Here is a 14474-nt window from a genome sequence, read left to right on the forward strand (position 1 = left end):
AGGAGGAGAAAGGAAGTTGGTGTATTTCTAAACATGCTTGAGATGATAAAAACGCTGATGCTGAAACATGATAAAGAAATCTTACTCTCCTGAAAGGCAATCTTCTTTTTTTTTTTTTCCCAAGCGTCTTTTTTTTTTTTTTTTTTTTTTTTCAGTCCTACTTCGGTCAAAAAAATGCAGTTTTAAAGCCCATTTCCATGTTTTACGATTCAGAGGAAGGAGGTTTAACAGGAGGCTATAAAACTCCCTTAATCTTTAATGTCTTATTTTCACAGATTTGCTGGCAAAGTACAGTAAACAGTCACTGCTCAACTTTTCTCATCAACGCCCCTTGAACTGTGTCATTCATGATGAACAGCAGAATCCATTTGCGTGGGTTTTTTTTTTTTTTCTTTTTCGGAAACCATTTTTCCTGGTATTGTGGAGGCACCTGCGTTCTGGCAACCTAGGCAGAATCTCTTAGCCCAACTGATTTGCTGATTGTCTTTTCTAGGGGAAATTATCAAACGTTTAAAATACAATTTTAAAAGAGTGCATTGAGTAGAGGTGGAGACAGTTCTGCTGGTGTCTTGCTAGCCTCTCATCCCTGTTCTGCAGAAGCACCTGGCCTGTCCAAGTGCTCTTCGGCTCTATGCAAGGCTAGTCTGTGCTCCTGCAGGACAAGAAGGTCACCCAGAATATACTCACAGGCTATGCGCACGGAGGCCTTCCTGCTCTTGGAGGTCCCCAAGTGGCTCCAGGCGACGCACTGGCACCAATAGTCCTCGGGCCCGTGGAAGTCTTCTACCTGCTGCCTGGTGACGTTGATAAACACCTCCCGCACCTTCAAGCCTGCAGAGGAGATAGAACCAATCCACTGAGGCTGGTGTATTTCTCAAACGGAAAGTTAAGGCCAGCCCAACCTCTTCCTGTTAATGAAAGCATTCTGGTTTTAATCAAGGTGAAGTTTTAATTACTTTGACAATAATATATTACGGCTAATTAAATTCCAACGGCTGAGTAGGCTGGAAAGAACAAGTGTAAAGTATCATCGGCCAACGTGGTTCCCATACAAAAGAATCGTTTTCACAGTACCTTGACACCATGCTTTTTCTGTCTTCTTTTTTAGCTCTTATAAATATTTTTTGTTCTTTGTTTGTTTTTTCTTAAATTCTTATTGGAGTATAGCTGATTTACAATGTTGTGTTAGTTGCTGCTGTACAGCAAAGTGAATCAGGTATACGTATACATACATCCCCTCTTTTTAAAATTCGTTTCCCATATAGGTCATTACAGAGTACGGAGAAGAGTTCCCTGTGCTCTACAGTAGGTCCTCATTAGTTATCTATTTATATATAGTAGCGTGTATATGTCAATCCCTATCTCCCAATTTATCTCTCCCCAATGCTTCCCCCCTCTTTGTCTTTCTTGGTGTAAAATCTACCATGAAGAAAGTAGCACCAAATTAATTTCTGGGATTCTAGAGGCTAAACAGTCCTCAACAAACCAACCCCAGGGACATAGTTCCAAGTGCTTCGAAGTGCTCCCACCCCTGGGTATGGCAGCAGGAGAGGGTCACTCTAGACGCGTAGCTTAGAATAACGAGAGGACAGCAAACATGCATGGGACGGGTGAACGGCTGGGAATCCAAGGAAAAACCAAAAACTCCAGACAACAAATGGGATGCAGACAAGTTGAACTAAGTTGGTCTTGAAGCCTTGAAAACCCAGGAAGGTCTCTGGAGCAAGAGAATGAGGAGGTGAAGAAAAGAGAGGCTTTCACAGAAAGAGGGGTTAAGGCTACATCTGGGAAGTGAGATAAAAAATGACAAGGTCAAGGTCTTCGTTTAATTACTATATCTTTGCATTCCCATCTAATAGTTAAAAAATTCGCCTGGTGTTTCTTACTGAGGAGTTTGAGTTTCTTCCAAACCTCCAGCCATGGACTATCAGCCTTTCTTTCTTTGGGAAGGATAGCCACCTCACATAAAGTGCCAAGGAGGAAAGGACGCCCTCCTCACCAGGATCAGTTAAATCACCACAAACAGGGGAGCAGCCTTTGTAATCAGCATGCTCTCTCCAGCTAATGCGCACCTGCCGAGGCTGTGCCCTGCCCCGAGACAGGCAGCATGGGAGAAGGAGGCGATGCTTACTGAACTCCACTAAGTGCCCAGCATCATGATAAGCCTTTAGCCTATTCACTCTTTACATTTCCGCAGTGCCCTGACGTAGCAGAGGCTACTGTATCCCCGCTTTGCAGAAAAGAGAACTGACTTACAGAGTCATCTGTCAATAATCACACAGCCTGTAAATGCAAGATCCAGGGTTTGAAGCTAGATCTGTTTTACACCCAAACCAGCACTTTGCACAGGTCCCTCATAAAAATTCGACTCTGTCCTGGTACTTTAGGTACTTATACGTAATTATGGAAATAAGACTAATGCATGGAACATTTAAGGAAAAATTAGGTGCATAACTATGGTTTTTCCTTTACGTTCAAAAGGAATTCAGGGGACAGAACCATCAGTATAGTCAAAAGGAGCCAGGGACTCTTGGTGGAGGAGGTGGAATGTGATTATATCCCGGGTGCTGGTAGGATTTAAAGAACAAGAACGGAGGTGGATTAGTCAGGCTGGGGAAACATTCCCCTCTACCCAATCAATAACATGTTATTTATAGTGTGTGATGAGAGTTTTATGGCCACATCGATCACCGTGTTCACAATCTGAGTTAGACTTCCTAAATTTGTAGGAGGTACCGCATATAGAAAATCATCTTGATGACAGTTGATAATTCACATTTCTTCTGTTTCTGCAGAATGCAGAAGCATGCCTTTTACCTGTCAGAGACGTAAGAGTCCTGAAAGTCATCTCCTGCGTCGAATAGGAAAGAAGTCTTAGAGGGGTTTTTATTGTTATTGTTGTGCTGCTGTTTTAAATTTTCACTTAAATAAAAGAGGGAATGAGAGGACCAGGAGAAGGGGGAGCTGGCAGGTGAAGGGAAAGGGAAAAGGAAGTAAGATTACAAAAAAGTTTGTGAGGACAGAAAGCAGACTGGAGCGTGACACCCATATTGGACATTTTAAAGTTAGGCTGCATAAACAAAAATAAGGAACTAGGCTGTAGATAAGAGGACTTGGTTTATATTTCACAGCTTTGATTTGAGACAAATGGTCGATGATCTACTTTGAATAGTGCAAGAGAGGAGAGAAAACCCTAAATCAGCACGTCCAGGTTCCAGGTGGAGTAACTTTGATATGTCTGAGCTCCCCTGTCATGTGATGGGGAGACCTATGAAGCAAAATACGCCAATCATGTGGGAATCAGGTCTCACTGAAGAAGCATGATAAGCTTAGAAGGTCAGAAATGTGTTCAAGCTAATGTGGAATTTATATATATATATATATATATATATATATATATATACACACACATACACACACAACTTATACATGTGTGTATATATGTGTATATATATGTGTGTGTGTATATATATATTATTTTTTTACTTTCTCCATCTTATAATATCTAAACCCATCAGCTTTCTCTAGGCTGCAAATGAAGATAAACACCATCTCAAAATGGTTCAAGATCATCATATTTATAAAGCAGAGAGTTCCCCATCCAAACCTTAAAATGTGCTATGATTTAATCTAGGCATCACGGTGTTTTAAGGGTAACTGGGACCTGTTTTAATGAGCTAAGGTAAGATGCTCAAACAGAAATGCACATCATGAAAGAATAAGTTTACACTCACAGATCCCTAGAAACAAGAGGCAAAGCACCCAGGGCCACACGGGGAAGCACCAGGGTCAGGAGGCAGAGGGGGCAGGGGGGAATGTGGGCAAGAACCTTTATTGTGGTTTCCACGGGAAGGGATCAGAGAGGCAGGGTAAAAAGATTTAGAGTTGGCAAGTTTGCATCGTTTCAGCGGGCTCCGGGACAGAAAAGCTGTCCCTACTTGTCTGGTACTGGGTTAGGGCAGGGGGATGTGGGTCAGCAGAATAAGAGCTTGATGAAAGAAGTGGTTGGGGATAAAGCTCTGGATCGGTTGGTTTGCATATGAAAGGCATGCTCTTGGGCCAGCTGTTTGCTATCTCTAGGAATTAACCAGCCCTGGGCAGGGCAGTCCCTCCAGGGTCAGCAAGACCCTAAGATGTCAGAGCATCAAATACAAACACTTGAAAACACGGTTATTACACATGGACAACCACACAATTGTTTTGGAAAGCGTAACAGTAGGCCACAGACCCCCACCACGAAGGTCAAAATTGATCTCACCCCATTCATCTCAGGAAGTCTGGCAACCTCTCATTCAGACTAAACACAGCTGAAAGGAAAATGTTGAAGTCATGGTTTCAGCATGACGATGGCTCAGTCTCAAGTCCCTCACAGAGGTTCCCCATGGGTTTGGAGAAGCAGAATGAATATCAACCAAGTATTATCCAAACACAGTGTATTTTGCTTCAGGTAGCATCAGCGTATCAGGTTTCTTTAAAAGGCCACAAGTGACTTCACTACCCCCACCCACCACCGCCATACCCATCCCCACCCCCCCCCAAAAAAAGTATAGTGTCTCTCTGGATTAGGCCTTTTTCTTCTAACATGAGGTCTTTAGCCTTGTCAAACCATCCCCTCTAGGAAAACCTTTGGTAAATCATAAATATTTTGTCTCTATTATACTTTTCTCCACTATAACAAATAACTATTGATTAAAATAAAAATTTTAAATAGTATATTCTCTTGCAAATCTTCACTATTGCTCCTCTAGTGATGTATTATAATATGCATAAATATATATATATATACATGTAAAAATGTATGTGTGTGTACACACACACACACACACACACACACGAGAAACCACACTTGAGAAGCATCCATTTAAAACGGCTCTATTTCAGGACACCTCCACCCACCCTCCTGCACTGAAGTTCATCCAACAGTGTTACAGAGATAACCATCTATTTCTCCATCTCAAGAGATGGCAGCTAACTTATTCATAGGAAATGCTGCAGGGGAACAAAAATCCCAGGCAAATAGAAGATGGCATCTCATAAATAAGACTAGCATTGTACCTGATAACTTGTGTAACTAATAGGCACGGAAAAGTCCAACCCTTTAAATTATTGTGCGATTATAACTATCAGCCTTTGTTATGGAGGAGAGTCCTACAGAAGATAAAAATATGACTATGGAACCGAAATGCTAATAAGCTTTCTACGCTGTGGATGGTTGAGTTGTAGAGAGACGAATGTTGGCAATGGATGAATAATTGCTCTGCATGTACTAAACATAACAGAGCAGCACAGAACTTCATCATTTGTCAGCTTTATTTGTTTAAATGAGAAAAATGCTGACAGCAGTTATTGCTATAATCCCCTTATTTATCAGATAGGAAACACCAGTTACTCTTAGCAGGTCTAATCCTGTTGGGAGAATAAAAGGGAATTTTCAAACTAATTGAAGGTATATGTTTCACTGTTCAAAGAAGAGAAATACGGAAGGAAGGAGGAAAGAAATGGAGAGAGAAAGAGGATGAAAATTATTTATTTCTGGTCAACTTCTAATAAAAGGGCTCTAGTCCTAGTCCTAACTTATTCTGTAGAAAAGAAAAGAGTTCCGGAAGAGAACTTAATATTCGGCACCATGCCAACTGCAGAAGAGTGCCCACTAACAGCTGTCCCCGTGCCTTTGATCTACTGCTTATTATCACACTTCTACGAAGCCCATCAGGAGCACCCTGCCGTGGTTATGGCTGCCAACCAGTTCTCAGATGCACACTCATCACAACTTGATGTCCAATCTTTGGAAGTTCTCTGTAGTAGGATACTCGGCTTACTAAAGTAAATAACTAGATTCAAGAAAATAACTAGATTCAAGAAAAAAGATGAGTATCCCTCTTCCTCCTGTCGTATTCCCAAACCACACCAAAGCAGTAAGAGGCTAGCAGACTAGGCTTTGGTGAATTGTTTTCTCACCCTAATCGCTGCGCCTGTCTCCCTGGACCATTTTAGCCCAGTGTTATACCTACTCCATGCCTGGTTTTTTTTTTTTTTTTTGCACTGTGATGTTTCATGATTGGGGATTAACCCAGAGAATGAGTCTATGTAATTAGCTTCCACAGACAAAGCCCCAAAGAACTATTCTAATACAACTTCATGAGTAGCATGGGGCCTTGCTCAATTTGGGGAGAGAGAAAAAAAAATCAAACAGCCCATGAAAAGCAACCATCTCCTATTCAAGAGCCTTCTCTAACAGACCGTCATCTCCTTAGGTATGTCAGTACCTCTGATGCCTGGATTGGGCTCTGAGATAGCCCCACCTTACTCCACTGTTTCCTAAGAAGACGGAAAACAGTCCACTCAGCTGGAAGAAGTGAGTCCACCACTTACATAAGGAGATGTTTTTCATTTGTCTCTTACTGGCCCAGGTTTAGAGCCTAGAAAATAGGCTTGAACAATAAGTTCCCCCATATTTTGAATAACATATTATCATTACTGATTATTATACCATTTGTATGGCCCTTTACTTTTATTAATGTCATCACATATATTATCTTATTTCATCTTAAAACCATGCTATTCTTATTATTATAATTATTATTTTGCTGCAGGTTCCATATCATAGGAAATAGATCAAAGATGTCATACAGTTTACAACGTATATTATTTTCGAAAAGTTGTACTGAGTGCCTCATATGTGCTTGCCATTTTGCCAGGTGTTGAAGATACTGTGACAAAGTCAATGATCAAGATTCCTGTCCTCAAGGAGCTTGCAGGCTAGATGAGGAGACACTTCAACCTGTCCCAATGTGATGTGACAGTTGCTATGACAGAAGCACAGACTGCTACAAGGTCACACAAGAGGGGCTTCTAACCTCTCCAAAGCATCACCAAAAGCTTCTGGGAATGGCTGCCATCCTACCTATGACTCGAAGGCTCCGTCCTCACCCAATATTTAGCTCAGTGTCTAGGGCGAGGCTCTGGTAAAGACACATGAATCTGATCCATATTTGGAGTTTTAAAAACTTTGAGATACAAGAAACCTTTCCAGGGAACTGTGCCTCCATTTCTTGGGGGAGCTTAGATGTCTTCAAGCCAACATGCCACTGAAAGTAGCAAATTAAATGTAGATAATTAAAAGGCAGAACCATATTTCATTTTACCGGCAGATGCTTAATTAGGGCTGAACGTCTTTTGCCACTTCATCCTAGCAACAAGATTAAAATGTATTTTGATAAAAAAAAAAAAATAGTCCTCCTTTGAAAGTTCACAATGCCTAATGAATACTCTTTAGTTTCCCCTGGATAATAACCGCTCCACATATTCCTCAGAAGCACTGCAAGTTCAGTCTTAAGTACAGAAACTAAGAACACACCCAAGCTCTCCAGTTTCGTCCTCACCGGATATTAAAATTAATCAGCACAGAGATGTCTGGCAGAGGAACGCAAATTAACTCGGTAGTGTCGTCTGATAACAGAGAGCAGGGCAACTCAAAAGGCAGAAGTGGAGAGGGGAGGGTTAGTTAGAGGACAGCATCCCCTGAATGACTCACTCAGACCTCATACTCACAACTTGTGGGATCCACACTCATGATTTCCAACCTTGCTGCCCCAATCAATGGCTTTCCATTCCTGCAGTCACTAAAACTACTTCCTGTTAGTAGATCATCCCCTGAGATCAGGGCATACATCCTACCAATTCTATCTCCCATGGTGACACCAGGGGCTCTGAGAATAACAAAGACGAAATGTAAACTGAGGGAGTGAACCACAGGCAAATAAAATGTCATTCTACGAAAGACAATGATTTACCTGTTAATAGTACTAGCCCCTTTATCTTTTTGGAACTGTAAAAGTTCATAATTTTCTCTTTGTTTTTGGAAGCATAATCACCAGCCACTTACCCCATTTAAAAAAAAATTGCAGTTTTATATTTATCATTTTGAAGGCTAACCTTGATAGCGTAACTTGCTATACACCAGACCCTGAGCAAGGTATGTCATGTATATTAGGTTCTACGACCCCCTGCTATAGTTCCATGCCATTTCATGGAACTGCCATTTCATACATGGGAAAACCGAGGTGAAAGAATGCTAAGGAACGTATCTACCTTAACACGTCCGTAAATGGAGAGCCAGATCTCAAAAATGGAGGTATCATCTTGCACTAATGTCCATGCTCTTAACCACCAGACCATCTTTTTTTTAATATCCTTATAATTCCCACTTCAAATTAGAAAAAAAAAAAAACATTTAAAATGTTGTAGGAACAAAAAAGACTATAAAAAAGTCCAAAGACACTCTTCAAGAGTTTAGGGTTGAGAACAAATCTCTGGCCAATATCAGGAAGTTACTAAATTGCATAAAGTGGTTAGCTGCCTTCTATCTCTGCTATGAATGAAATGATTGTAAACGGTCTCTACCTTTTTGTAGGAAAGGCTTAAATTAGACACAAGGTCTTCATGCTCTGTCACAAATTTTTGGAAGGAATTCATAATATTTTCCTGAAAACCTTTTTAGAATATGTCAGTCCTCTCTGAGCAGCAAAGTGATGAACAGGATGAAATCTGGGGTGGGGTCGGAGAATGTTTCTACAGTTGTGGGTTTTAAACCCACAAACTGTCAATGGAACACTTCAGAGATGGATTACTGCTGTGTTCTGCGGTCTCAAATATATGCTTCCCAAATGCACCTTGGTGATTTGTGAATCTTTGAAGGTAACTTCAAATTAATGGTTTTCTGGAGGATACTATATTCACATCCCCATCACCAGCAAAGTTCTTAGATACAAACTTTAAAGATTTAATACATTTTTTTATTCTACCCGTCTCCCTTTTCTCAACACAATCCATTAACCTTTTCTTCCCAGAGAGTGACTCCAGTTGTTTAAGGAAATCACACACAATGAAATCCCTGAAATGATATTCTTTAAGAAGAAAAATTAGTTTACTGGAGTCGAGACTTTTCCCGTAACACGTTGAAATACGCATTATTTCACTCATTAGACTTCGGTATCTCCAAGGTAGAATAAAAACCATGGAGCCTTGGAGCCTTGTTAAGGGAACTCCATTTTTACTGAACAGTAAAGAAGTGGTTTAGCTTACTGATAACTCAAGCTTCCCACAGGCTACATTATCCTGATTGTCAAGGATGGGTTTTGCTGGTTGTTGCTGTTTTTCTGTGTGTGTGTGCATGTGTGTGTGTGTGTGTGCGTGCACGCGTTTGTGCATTACTGAACAATCCACCCCTTTTCTCAGGGGCATGATTCCTGAATTGGGATTGCCTCTCAACTCCAGATGTTAACAGAGGAAAAATACAAGGAAGAAGACTTCCCATATTTCCAAATGAAATGAGGCAGAACAAATGAAAGAGGATCGCTCGGCTTGTGCAGAGAACTAAAAGTGTACATTACTAAGAGGTATAGCCATGTCTGTGCAAACACAGTAACTCACGTCAAATAAATTGTGCTTTCTGCAGGAAAGAACTCTAGCTCTGGGTTTTCCAAGCTAAATTGCATGAAAACATACAATCCTTTTTCTTCTTATTTGAACTGTTAGATGACGGGGCCAAATTGCCAGAAAGACCAAAGGCAGTTTGCAGCCTTTAACAACTGAAAGGACTTATTGTTCCAATTTGGAAATACAAAAGATTCTGTGTCGACTCCCAACACTCCCAGGTCCTATGTATTTCCCATTAGTTCTGTGAAGAAAGAAAACCTGTAAGTAAAAAGAATCAAAGTTCCCTAGGATTTTGGAAATAGAGACCATGTTGGCCAAAGATATTGAAGCAGTTACTTTCAACTTCTTAAAAGAGCATGGGGGGCTTCCCTGGTGGTGCAGTGGTTGAGAATCTGCCTGCCAATGCAGGAGACACGGGTTCGAGCCCTGGTCTGGGAAGATCCCACATGCCGCGGAGCAACTGGGCCCGTGAGCCACAACTACTGAGCCTGCGCATCTGGAGCCTGTGCTCCACAACAAGAGAGGCCACGACAGTGAAAGGCCTGCGCACCGCGATGAAGAGTGGCCCCCACTTGCCACAACTAGAGAAAGCCCTTGCACAGAAATGAAGACCCAACACAGCCATAAATAAATAAATTTAAAAATTAAAAAATAAATAAATAAAGGCAGAAAAAATTAAAAAAAAAAAAAAAAGAGCATGGAACATTCTCTGCCTCTGGTCAAACGTGGTCCCATTATCCTTGGTCTCTCGGTATCATTCACTCCCCACTGGAACGGCAGGAATTATTTTTCAGACCCCATCAAAAGCCATTAAGGCTGTAAAGGTAGTCAAATCCCTATGCTCCAGCGCCACGCTGAAGAACCCAAGGGAAGTAATGCATCTATTTTTCAATACCTGAGGCCATTTCGTTTCCAACCTTAATTACACTTATGCATTAGTTTTGGGTCTAATATCTCCACTCATCTTGCTCCAGTTTCCACTTTTCCACTATTACTACAGAGCTTAGGAAACATAATTGCAGTGTGTGGTAGACAGTGATTTTCATTAACCACACAGAAGAAAAACAGTTTTAGGGAGACATTTCTTTCCTATTGATTCAGTCAAAATGACTGGGAAGAAACGGTTGTGCTTATTAAATTCTTTTCCAAAAGGTAGCTGTTAAAATTCTTTCTCAACAGCTTATTTTTTAAATCAGTGTATAATCTCTTCAGATTTTGTTGTTTATGATTTTTTTTGTTCTTCCCAGTTCCTTTGAAATTTGTGACTTTTATTGGTCTTATTTTATTTTATTTTTTTACAGGAAGCAAAGAGGAGAGTCTTTTACATGGAGGCAGAGAATGTAATCAACCCTGCTATCTGCAAGACATGGAGTTGCCCAGCAATGCTAAGGGAATTAAAAGGGAGACAATAACAAAACAGAATGTTGTGAAATTACAAGAGGGTAGAGTGTTAAATTGGCCTGCAATACTTATCAAGAGGTCTTTAAATGAGAACGGATATAGGATTTTCTAGCAGTGGTATAAAAAAATAGTTGATCATTTTTCAATGTTCTTCCTATCTTTTATTTGGAGCAGTTTACCCTAAGGGGTTCTGCTATTTTAAGTTCATTACTGGGCAAAATCTAGGGCAGCAATGTCTGAGGATAAAACACACAGCCCCAAACAATGATCTTAGACTTTTCTCCTTGCTAATGTGATTACTAATATTAACTGCATTACCCTTTTGCTTCTGTTAAAAGATGAGTTTTTATTTCTCCATTCACTCATTTATTCATTCAGCTATTAAGTCTGATTTGTTGAAGTTTCTCACATCAGATATCTAGTTCTTATTTCTGTGGCCATTGCTCGAGAAGCAGACCTTACTTTCTCAACTGAATTATCCCAGTCTCCTAACTTCCCCATTCCTACTTCTCCTTACCATTCCAAAGGCTTCTGCTAGATTCATCTTCTGAAGCATAGCTTCAAAGCCACTGCATTCCCATGTGTCGATATAATCAATCCCCACCATTAGCAAAATAGCCATAAAATTAATTAAAAGACTCCTTGCTCTGATATTTGAGGTCTTTTATGCCACTGATTGAGCTGTTTTCCAGCTATCAGCTGCTGTCTCCTACATCTATTTCATATTTCAACCAAACCAAGCTGAGTGGAACATACACTCAGCTTTCTTTCATTTGCTAATGTTGACCTTTCAATTGCTAATGTTGGCCACTGAGACTCTTCACTCCCCCATAGGGTTTAGCATCAATTATGCCTAATTGAATTACATATTCATCAATGTCCCTTTCAAATACTATAGCTTCCACACCTTTCCTAAGAGTCCTAGATGGACATGATTTTTTGTAAAATCCTCCCTAGCGCCATCTACCTCTCTTCAGACATTTATCATAACTTCATTTGTACTGCACTTACAGGTGAATTGGTCTTTTACCTATTAGTTGCTATGAAGGTCTAGAGATCAGTGTTTGCCTCCTACCCTTCTTGGAATACTATGAAAGGCCTAGCCTAGTGTATTAAACAGCATTGGTATACAGTTAATAAGTTAAGCCATCTTGAAACTTCTTAATTATACTCAGGCTTTTTGACTTATTCAAAATCTGACATCTAGTGAATAAGTTCAGAACTAATAAAATCAATAATCTAGGGTGACACCAGATTGGATTTAGGATGAGGCTAAATTTTCAGTTAGTCTGAGGAGACAAAGTACAAAAGCATATACTCTTTCTGTTATATGTTAAAGTATAAAAGTTATAAATTTTTAAAGTTGAGTCAAATGATCTTACTTTCAGATCCAGCACAAGCCCATAGTTTACTTAATTTCTTTGAGCCTCAGTTTCCTTATCTATAAGAAGGCAGTGACAGCATTATTTACCCCAGAGAGCTATTGAAAAGACAGTAAGATAATGTCTATCAAATGCTTAGATAAGGCGTGGTATATAGTAAGTGCTCAACAAACATTAGCTAGTATGATCACTATTCTCATCATAACTCCTCATCAGCCAAATTAGCCAAGCCAATAAAGATAGTCCTGAAATTCTTTTATACTGGAGATCCTATCCAAATTTGGTCTTCTAATTTGGCCTCTATCATTACACAGTAATCAAAAGAACTTAAAGAGGACACAGAAACCACCAACTGTGGAGAATGAAGCACACAAAAATAATATCCAGGAGGAAAGATTAGAGAAACTGAATTTATGCTGCTTAAAAAGGTGTTTGGTGAAAGATTTATGTCTTGAAAAAGTATTTAGAACTCAGAAAAATGAAAACAGTGAATGCTGGCTTTATTTCCAGTGAGAATATTAACTTCCATACAAAATTAGGTCTTAAAATTATATAGAGCAGGAAAATAAAAAACTCTACCATATTGGAGTACACTAGGCAAGGGAGCTGTGGAGTCATTTAAAGATATGACTGTATGTGATATTCCAAAGATGATGTTACTATGACCTCATTCAAATGAGGTAATGGGGGTGGCTTAAGCAGTCATATAACAATGTGAGAATCTGAGAAGCTACCGTAGGTGGTTCTGATTGCTTCCCATTCTTACCTGAACTCTCGTCCAGACTCTCCTCAGAGACATGCTCATTTTGATGGACCCACTCGCCATTGCATTTGAAGAATATCTGCATGGCTGGCCTTGCTTTGCACCTCAGTGCAATGGGGTTGCTCTTGATGATATAAGCATCGCCCGGTTCCTCTATGAAATGAGGCAGTGTCCCAGGAGCTGATGGGATGGATTCAGGGAGGACTTCGCCATTGTCAGTTCCTGTGAAATTGAAGAAGATATTAGAACACAGTCTACAATGGCAGCACATACATCAGGCCAAAAAGAACAACCTGCTTTAATAATCTGTGCTGGAAAACTTTGCATCCTAACACAGCATGCTTGTAAGGCCTGTGCAGATGAATTATCTTCTAGAGATTGAATCAGCATGATATGGTACCTTTAGACAGACACACATTCCGTATTACTGGACGAGTGAAAACAATGAATAGGAGACCCCCTCAAACTACAGTTTTGAATCTGCCTTTGCTGAAAGACCTGAGATAAACATCTGTGGGGTGACAGGCTAAATCTTCAGATTCAGTCTGGTGAAGTGTTCAATGAGGGGCCCAAGCTACCTCAAAACTTTGAAATAATGGAGGGAATAGATTTGGTTTTCCCATAAATGAGTGTAAATAATGGTGACGCTGGTGGAGGATGGTCGATCGTAAGACATGTCCAAAAGATTCCAAACCAAATAGATTTGGTTTTCCCATAAATGAGTGTAAATAATGGTGACGTTGGTGGAGGATGGTCGATCATAAGACATGTCCAAAAGATTCCAAACTTTCTTTACCTATGAAACTTTGGAGATTGTCTGGAATTCTACCTTGGATAGCGTTTCTTCCCAAAATTTACTAAACCTTCTAAAAGGAATACACATTTCTTCTGCTTGTCTTTGACCATCATTCTTTACGCCCAGCACTCCTGACCCCAAAAGCTACCTCATTTTTAAGGCTAAGAACTAAAACAAATCACTACAAGCTGTAAGTTTTTAGTTTAATATCTATAGTTACATCTGTTCAAAGGGAAGAAACAGATGTGAGTCTCCCCAAGTATAGGGAACTGATGAGTGGAGAGAAACAATATGAAAAGGAAAAAGCATAAGCCAAGACTTTGCTTCATTGTCTCTTCACTCCATTTAGCAAGGACTTAAGTCCCAGGAAACTAGCACAAAGTCAAGGGAAGAAAGATGTAACTGCTGAGCAATGTGGAGCATAGCCAAGAGAAACCCTACCTTGTGCCTTCCCGTGGCCATTCCAGAGAAAGAACAAAGCAAGCAAAGATTTCAATAACCAGATCAACTATGCCCCAGAGAGGATTACTCCCTTTCAAAGCAAATCAGTCTTTAGGGCTAAGCCGGAGAAAGGGACCGAATGAAACTACTGGAACAACAATCTAGTTCAACAGGAGAGAGCCTGGAGACCAGGTGCATTCTGTGTCCTAACCCGGCTTCCTGGGTGCCGTCAGTGCAATTCTGAACAAACAGA

General features: G+C 40.3%; 1 protein-coding gene across 1 annotated transcript in view; it reads right to left on the bottom strand.

Moving 5' to 3' along the window:
* Window positions 1-13145, bottom strand: part of UNC5D (unc-5 netrin receptor D) — a 265917-nt gene extending 252772 nt beyond the window's left edge. Inside the window, exons 1-2 of the mRNA XM_057537499.1 lie at window positions 12988-13145; window positions 688-831 (exon numbers count right to left, since the gene is read on the bottom strand). Of these exons, the coding sequence (XP_057393482.1) occupies window positions 688-831; window positions 12988-13069 (226 nt within the window). The 5' untranslated portion in view covers window positions 13070-13145. The remainder of the gene's footprint in view (window positions 1-687; window positions 832-12987) is intronic.
* Window positions 13146-14474: the final 1329 nt, after the last annotated feature.

Source organism: Balaenoptera acutorostrata, chromosome 21 (assembly GCF_949987535.1).
Source record: "Balaenoptera acutorostrata chromosome 21, mBalAcu1.1, whole genome shotgun sequence".
Classification (NCBI taxonomy): domain Eukaryota; kingdom Metazoa; phylum Chordata; class Mammalia; order Artiodactyla; family Balaenopteridae; genus Balaenoptera; species Balaenoptera acutorostrata.